Genomic DNA, 8587 nt, shown 5'->3' on the forward strand with positions numbered 1-8587 from the left:
GTTAGGTATAATTACGTTGTGTTATAGATGTAACTGGAAGATTACAGCCAGCGGGGCTAAATGATGCACGCGGTTTTGTTACTAGTTTCAGTTCTCATCACTTACTACCACAGATCAGCTTAACCCTGTTTGGCCTTTGTTGTAGTGAATAATTGCCTAAAGTACATCATAAAAGATGCATTATGAACAGTTACGCCAAGTAATCCCAAATAAACGAATAAGAATATCATGTCACAATAGCAGTTGTTCCTGCGTGCATAAATAAGAACGGTTCTCATCTCATTGCTCATATTTACATTAAATCTGCTTTTGATTTTTCTGATTTCTGATTTTTAATTTTTTATTTTTAGAACTGATTTTCAATAAAAATTTTGATATCTTTTAGTTCTTAACTATGAATTCAGGTTATACATAACATAATCCTTAAACCCTCTAGAGACAAAAAATAATTTCAGATTGACGAAAATCGAGAGGCGATTAGAAAACCTATTCATTTTTCTTTACTCTTAATTGATAGAAAATCCATGTTTCTAATTGTTGAGTAAATTGGAGAGTTTTAATGTTTTTGCTGATAATGGCATAATTATTTTCGAGTTGTTCGCTGGCCGTCGTTTGTTGAGAGTGCTTTCAGACTGTTTTTTACAACATGGGCCAATCGGGGGCGTGGCATCCTCCGTTCCTGTATCGTTATAATTAAGCGTTTCGGCTCTCCGAAATCAATTATAATTAAAAAAAAAAAAATCTATATATTATGAAGAACTGCACATATGTTGAGATATGGTATATGCATAGTGGTTTAAAACGTTTTGATGCAGAATGGTAACGCTGGCATACCATTTCTACAAGCTGTTTACATTGGTGGAAAAACACTCAGATGAGACAGAGGAACCGACAGAAGAAACCACAAGGTATTAAAGAACTTAATACAAAGCGCTTCAAAAATACATTCTGCTCGAGGAGCAAAGGAAATAAGGAATCGACTCCAAAAGAACCGCCAGCCGCAAGTGTCTGCAGGAAACATCATCTAGAACAGCTCTGTCGCGAAGTCGTATAATCTCAAAAAAGACTTATAATCGAATATCAGAGAATATCTCCAGGTGCCATTTGTAGACGATCACACGAGCCTAGGCGTAGCCGTGAAGTGCCTTACTTGTTCCGCCGATCAACAGTCCCCGCTAGACTTCGTATTCGTTTTTCAGCGATTTAAAAGTGGTACTCATGCCAAAATAAGGCAGAGGGCGCTGCGCAGGATTTATTAATTAGGATAATAATCACAGAGCACATTTTAGCGCATTAATCGATAAGACAAGTCAGTGCTTTAGATCTCTTTTCCTCTTGCTTAGTGGTAGCGCTGATTAAAACAAGAACAACAGACATCACAATCATCTCATCGTCTTCAATGCGTTACCTTTATACGAAAAAAGAAACCAATCTTTCTAGAGAATAAGTTTAACCAAAAATTAAAGCCCATTCTTTTATAGAGAGATATAAACTAGGGTCTATTATTTTACCTATCGTAATTACTATCTACCAAATTCATGGGCAAAATTAAGATATTTCGAGTTTTCTCTAATTTGCCTCTAAACCATGCCAAGTTGAAATGGTGATTTACATTTATAGTTCTAAGGACAACAGCTAGTAATGATGTTTTTCTGCCCGGTTACACCATAAAAACAATTTCCATAATTTTTAAAAAATAATACTTTGCATATTAGACATACTAGTAGAACAGCCATTTTTGTCACGCTCCCTTTTCGATACAGAAAAAAGGAAGACATCTTTCAGTTACTCACGTTTGATATTCGTATAAAAGAAAACTGGCATATTTTTATTTGTTTTACGTGAATAATGCGAATATCTTTTTATTTTTTTCTAATATTTTTACATACCTCATGGCGATAAGATCCTTCCCAGGATTTGGTCGACGTACATGTCGAGGTATGATGAAATGAACACATTCAATGTTTTAATATGGGAATTGCCTCATATTTTCGTTGCTGGGAATTGCATTGCAACAAATGTGACCTTCAGAGAATAATGGACGTCTGATAGAGTTAGTTCGTATACTGGGCTAACACTGTGTCATACGGTGTCCTCCCTATGAATACTAATTATCCAGGCCAGCTGAGTATACTCGATATATCACCCAATGGAGGATGCGTACACGTTTCGTCTATTTATCTTTCTTTCCTTATTATATCTTCCTTTCCTTTTTCTATTAGACAATGACTGCAGCTGTTTTCGAGTCTAACAAGCATATTTTTTTCACTAAACGTAGAATAGATAGCACGTTAGACCCTTCGAAATTTATTTACTTAAAAAACGAAGCCCATAGATATAACTCAAGATGAAACGAAAAAAAAATGTGATTCATAAGAAAGCAATTTTATGCTTTCTTATGAATTAAATTTGCTTGCAAATCGCAACCTTTATGTAGGTAGGTACTAAAAAAGTGTCGTATTTTTAAACGGAGTTACTTCTCTGCCAATAATATTTTGGCAAATCCTCATTACGTTTTATTAGAAGAGTGGTCAAATTTTTCATATGCTTTGTTCCGAGGCGTGGTTTAACGTCGAATGGGGAAAGCGCGCCATGTTAGCAAGGCTCAAGGACACAAACGGAGCCGTTCGTTATCAAGTCTGAACGACGAATGTTTGTTCTGGTTGAGACTCACACTTGAGCCGTAGCCCTCGGTTGTCAAAGTGACGCAACTTATTTCAAGATTCAGTATTCTGTATTGAAATTTATTTATTGTACTCTATCTATTAAGCTGACACAATTGTTCCAACTAGCAAATAGCCAGTCCTGTCACTCTGTATACGGTCCGACACTCTTAACACTAAGGCTGGTTCAATAGAACATCCATTTAGGCCACTAGCGTTGCTCTTGCCTGCTCAGACAACGGCGCGTAAGAAACCATTCGTGGACAATATTTGCGAGGTCTATTTCTATAGGAAACGTATCTATATATCCATACAAAAAATCTTAGCTTATTTTATTAAGGCAGGTATAAAAAGTAATTTTTTTTTTAAATATAGTAAAATGTAAACGAGGAACAAACAAACGACATTTCCAAACAATACAAAATTCTATATATCATATTTATTTATATCGTTTCCTATACACAGTGTCTGCATCCAGTTATGGTTCAAACTGGTTGTAACTTGGGCAGTCATTTTTACCTGAATTCAAATATTTTGTCCAAACAATAGTCAAGAGGACAGTTATCAGCTTGCTGAATAACTGCTTCTATGCTTCGAGTTTATCGTCCGATATTACCGTTAGGCGTCCTATCTGGTGGCTGGCCCTTAGCACGAAACGAAGTGTGTCTATGCTCGGGTTCTAACCAAGACCAAAACGTGTCCCTAAGATTAGCATGCAAATACGTTATGCACTAAGCTATCACGGGGACTAGTTGTCTAACCTTAACTGAAAAGTGTCCTATCCAAAACTGTCATACATATGTTATTATAGACTACTGTTTGTTCGCCTAACTTGTACACCCCCCCCCCCCCCTTTTTTTTTTAGTGCAATTTGTACTTCGCATACGAAACGTGTGAAGTACTCCACTGCAACAGCCGGATCAATTGTTTACAGTATCGCTCGCACCATTACGACCGGAGCGCGTGGGTGTATTAAAAAGCAATATGAAGTCAAGTATGGAGTTCATGCATGATTTTGCTTAGTACTTTCTCCTTGTTGGCCTTGTCTTCGAGCTCTTTTTCGCTCTTGAGTGATTTTTTCTTGAAAATACGGCTGCTTCGATTCTGGGGAGCTTGAAGAGTCTGCTTGGAAAGGCTGCACTGGCTTATATATAATGGCCGCTTCTATATCCTTGACATCTTCCTCGTGTAGTCCGTCCACGAGTTCCGACAGATTCATCCCCGATGTCTGCCACCTCGTAGAAATTCCGTCTGAAATGATAGAATTTTTAGTGAATTTTTAGTTGAGCTCAAAGATGGCTAAAAAGTGTGCCTTCTGAGTACCGTTAGTCGCCTTAACTGAGCTGAAATTATGCAGTTTTAATGTAAGAAAGCCCCTAGCTACTTTAAAAAATCTTATGATTTACGGTAATACCGACGTCAGTCGAGCTTTCATAGTAAGTAAGGAGCAACTAGTAAGATCGCTGTCAGACCCACAAGAGCGACCGTCTTGAAAAATCTATGCGTTTCGTATGTACCTTATGACAATCGGAAAGTTCACGGTCCAGATACATTTATTTGTTACTTAACATGGATAGAAAACTCTTCAATGAGCAGTAAGATTATTTACTCTTTGACGTGCCTATAGGGTACATTTGCGCCGAACTTTTTCATTGGCAAACTAGTAGTGAAATGGTGCGAATACGTACCAACACTTATCTCACAAATTCGTTTAAACAGAGGCACGAGCATTTTGACTGTGTTCCAATAGCCGAGAGAAGCCCTAACTGCACGTAACAGATTGGTGAAGTTCAAATCATCGGTAACAAAAAGTGGCGCCATAGTATAAGCCATGAACTCGTAATATTTTGGAACACGTTTCACCATATCTTCTCCTACTAGCAGCCGCGCTCTCAGGGCCATTTCGACATGTTCCTGAGTCACGAGACGAGCCTTATGCAACTCGACGATGGCCTTGCTAGCTCGAGCTCGGTACTCTTCTTCAGCTGGGAACATCTGTTCTATAAAGATCTCGATGAAGCGATGTACGTTGCTCTCATGAGCGCATCGACAAAAGTCCTCAAGCAGTTTATTTCGGTTGCCGTCCAGAGCGTAGTCGAAGATAATCATTTCCCCGTAAATTTCGACAGTTTTATCGTTTTCATCCGTAACTTCGCTGCCACTTAAGAAATAAGTGGTCTTGCAATCGGGACCTGGGCCTCCATCATCGTTTGGACTTTTAGATAACGTACCACATTCGCCAACCCTGCCACTTGTGAATGAATCATCTAGGTTCATCTTGCGCGAACCTTGTGAAAACCCATCTGCGTTCTGGGTGCGCTTTCGACCCCTCCGAGAACTCGTTGGAGGCTGCAATTAGTAGAAACTTTGAGCTGTTATCGGATTAAGATGTAACTATAATTGGATATGCTATTTTAAAGAAAAAACGCTGCATACTACACAAGGCACTTCAGCTGTGTTTTCAGATTCCAGGCAAATGAACTCTTTGGTATTGATTTGATAGCTGCACTGCTATATATACACTAATTAGGCAATTGTACGTAATAATAGTAAACAAGCGCTCATTTGTTCATGTCAATCTCCAAGAAGGACGTAAGTCTCCAGCGAATAAGTTAGCTCAAGCGCTTTTAGCTTACTTAATTAAAAAAAAAATTTGAAAAAGTTAATCACATGGTGGCCCACACAGTCTTCTGTTACCGATTGACATGAATTCTAAGTTAAAGGCCATGCATTGAATTTAATTAAATTCGATTGCATTTACTTCGTTTGAGCGGGTTAATGACGATTCATTAATTGAAAAGGTTATTAAATTGAGCTAGTGGCTAATTTTTATGTCAAAATTACTAATTCTTAGTTTTACAGAAGCATACTAACTAGGTTGCCGCAGCTGCTTACTATTTATGTTTACAGGACTTTTCGTTTCCCATATAAATAATATTCTTCCGGCTAGGATTTAGTCTTAAGTTCTATGATGACGTGTCGAAGGTCCGCTTGATAATAATGGTGATCGCCTCTATTTTTCGCCAGCAGCTGTCGAAAGATGCATGGTTTTATTGTAATACGATTTAGAACTTCCAGAGTAAGTTTAATGAATAATGCAGAAATTGTAATTATGCCGGAGTTTAGCTTGGATTTTTACATTAACTATTTAGTAGGAGCTATCTTTTACACAAAAGATAAGATACACAAAAATCTCATAGTTCCCTCGTAGTTAGTTGATACTGTTCTGAAATTTGGCTGTTTTTCTACATAAAGGAGCACACTGTAGATGATATTAAATGAGCAATATAGAACATGAACTCCTCATCATATATTTCAATTATACTAGTCGTATAGGCACGTCATGACGTTCGATGGCTTTTCCGATCTAGTGCCGTATTTTTTCGTTCATATCCGATCATAAACCATAGATGGGGTCCGAACAGCGATTTTAAATCACATCCTTCTATGGAGAACCCTTTATACGTCTCATTTTGTATAATATAAATTATACAATTTGGTCAATAATTGTCACAGAGCTGCTGTTATATGCATTGATACGACCTGTTCAGGCATAGTAAATTTATTGAACACCTTGCGCCCTTGATGCAGTAAAGGTAACTTGAAATCGAGAAGTTAGACTCGGTCTATTCCGGTAAGAGCTTCGAGTAATCCAAGCGAGTCTGCCAACAATAATAGTCTCTCCTTATATTGTTACAATATCCGAATAACCCCTGAGAGCGTTAGTCATACGTGTGTCTATATATGTATCATGGCGAGCTAAAAAGTGTATACACTTACAGGTTTTTTTAAGTTGGGTAAAATTTTCGGCGACTATCCATAATTTCTGAAGCATCAAAGTGTGAAACTAGATTAGTTTTTTCTACACTTTTTTTTTACACAAAATAGAGAACCAGACACATACAAAGAGTGTTCGAAAAGCAATCTCATGGATAATAATGCGCATGGGTTAAAGTAGCCAAACTAAACGTTCTACAGCGATCCTATTAGAAGGTTAAGAACGTCTTCGGTGAATTTTTTGTTATAAAATTTGATTCCGTCCACAGTTTGATCATTTCTTATCAGATAGCACTACTTTCTGAACGCTCATGGTTTTTAGAACGTTACATAAATGAGGCGATACATCAGCAATACTGAAAAGATGAAGGCAGTTAATTGAGGTGGCTAACTATGGACAGCAGAATTCCGTATTCCCGCTCCAGATGCGACATCGAAACGTTATTGTCTTACTGTATTTTCATCGAGACGACGTCTACTGTCCGCAGCAGCGTCAGTCTGGCCTCTTTTCGTCCTTGGTTTCTTGGCCGGCCGCTGGGGCATCGACAATTCCTCTCGCTCGACATTATCGTTAGAAGAGTTCGAATCGCGTAGTTTCTTTTTCGCCATTTTTTCCCTCGTTCTCCTTCTTCAATTGGTGGAGAAAGCAGCGATAGACCGGCTGCTCATATCTAAACATGAATTAACGTTTTAATTATTTGCTGAACATAAACGAAACTTCTTTGCAGATCTCAGCTAGTAAATACACATCACCCTCAGCTGATCAAATAACTGCATAAAGCCATGAAAAAATTCAGGAGACCGACTTGTCTTTCGGACACACAAAAACAGTCATTGATGTTCTAGACTATTCTTCGAATATAATATGCTCGAACAATACCCACGAGTATTGTCGTCCGTTTTTGAGACGTTCTACTCAAGACAAATAGAGCCTTGCCTCATTTGTTTCTTGAGCCTTAGCTGTTCATTATATAGCTTGACCTGACGGCCATGGTTCGTTATAAACGAAAAATAGCAGTACATTTATTAATTGTCCTGTGTTTTTAGTCAAGCAGCAAACATTTTGGAAGATAACAATTAGTGAGGTGTTGATCTAAGGGCTGCCTTTCATAGTAATATGTGTGTACGTACATAAAGTACTTTGTTATGACAATTCTGTTTTTATATCGAAGAATGACTAACGTGTTTGTATTCTTATGGTTCCGTAAACTCTCTAAATAAGTTGGATATTTTTTGAATTTCTTTTAAGATTTTGAGATAATTTAGTTTTTGTATATTCCAAATAAGATTTGTGCAATTAGAGTCTGAAGTTATTTATATTATAGCGGAGATTCAACTGAGAAATAGTATTTGAAAAACTTAATCACACAGTGTTTAACACCTACATTTTGTAGCGGGGCAGTTTTTGACTGCAAGCTCCTATTAATTCAGCAGATCACAGATTAGATGTAGCTACCGAGAATGAATATGCAGAGATTTGTAATCACAAACTCACAGTAAATGATCTCTAACCAAGAATATCTCTATTGTACGACAACAGTAGTGATTTTTTTGGTCGTCTTTCTGCGAACTACTCACGGAGAGCGTCATAATAGGGTGACGCAGGATACCTTCACTGTGACGACGACAAATTCTTTTCAATTTAGCAATCACCGTAACTATGTAGGGAGAGAAACAGAATAATAGGGCACATATTGGTGACACAATGGCAGCACAGCTGCTAGAATGACATTAACAACAGCGAATGCAATTGTTGCTAAACAGAATGGTCGCTGGTTTAATGAGAGTTTAGGCGGCGAAAATACGAATCAAGCGTCCGTAGCGGCGGATTACAGTTAACAGACGCTGTAAATTCCAACGGAGCTCTAAACCTGTCCCAATAATGAACTCAGCAGACTTTTCAGAAATTGAATAACTTCTCAACTAGCTGGGTTTGAATGATGACATTTAAATATGTTTTAGAAATACCCTCCTGTATTGTTTACGCATACGTAATGTCTCTATTTACAGCTTCTCCAGGTAAATCTACAGTGAGGTGTGCTTGACCATTAATTTTCCTTTCTAAAGCTTGGAAAGCCCCGTGATCGCGCGAACTTCGTTTGAGAGAATAAGCGGGTTGAAGCCAATGTTGACTATTGATTTGTTCA

General features: G+C 37.9%; 1 protein-coding gene across 2 annotated transcripts; it reads right to left on the reverse strand.

Moving 5' to 3' along the window:
* Positions 1–3069: 3069 nt before the first annotated feature.
* Positions 3070–8237, reverse strand: LOC111262831 (uncharacterized). Of its 2 annotated transcripts, XM_022837409.2 has the most exons (5): positions 8019–8237; positions 7826–7859; positions 6894–7111; positions 4352–5012; positions 3070–3914 (listed from the first exon to the last, which is right to left on the reverse strand). In XM_022837409.2, the coding sequence occupies exons 3-5, from the start codon at positions 7047–7049 to the stop codon at positions 3667–3669; spliced, it is 1065 nt and encodes a 354-aa protein (XP_022693144.1). In that variant the 5' UTR covers positions 7050–7111; positions 7826–7859; positions 8019–8237; the 3' UTR covers positions 3070–3666. The 2 variants fall into 2 exon arrangements, with proteins under 2 accessions (XP_022693144.1, XP_022693143.1); XM_022837408.2 differs by lacking the exon at positions 7826–7859 and having other exon boundaries at positions 8019–8236.
* Positions 8238–8587: the final 350 nt, after the last annotated feature.

This window comes from Varroa jacobsoni, unplaced genomic scaffold, assembly GCF_002532875.2.
Source record: "Varroa jacobsoni isolate VJ856 unplaced genomic scaffold, vjacob_1.0 scaffold_705, whole genome shotgun sequence".
Lineage (NCBI taxonomy): Eukaryota > Metazoa > Arthropoda > Arachnida > Mesostigmata > Varroidae > Varroa > Varroa jacobsoni.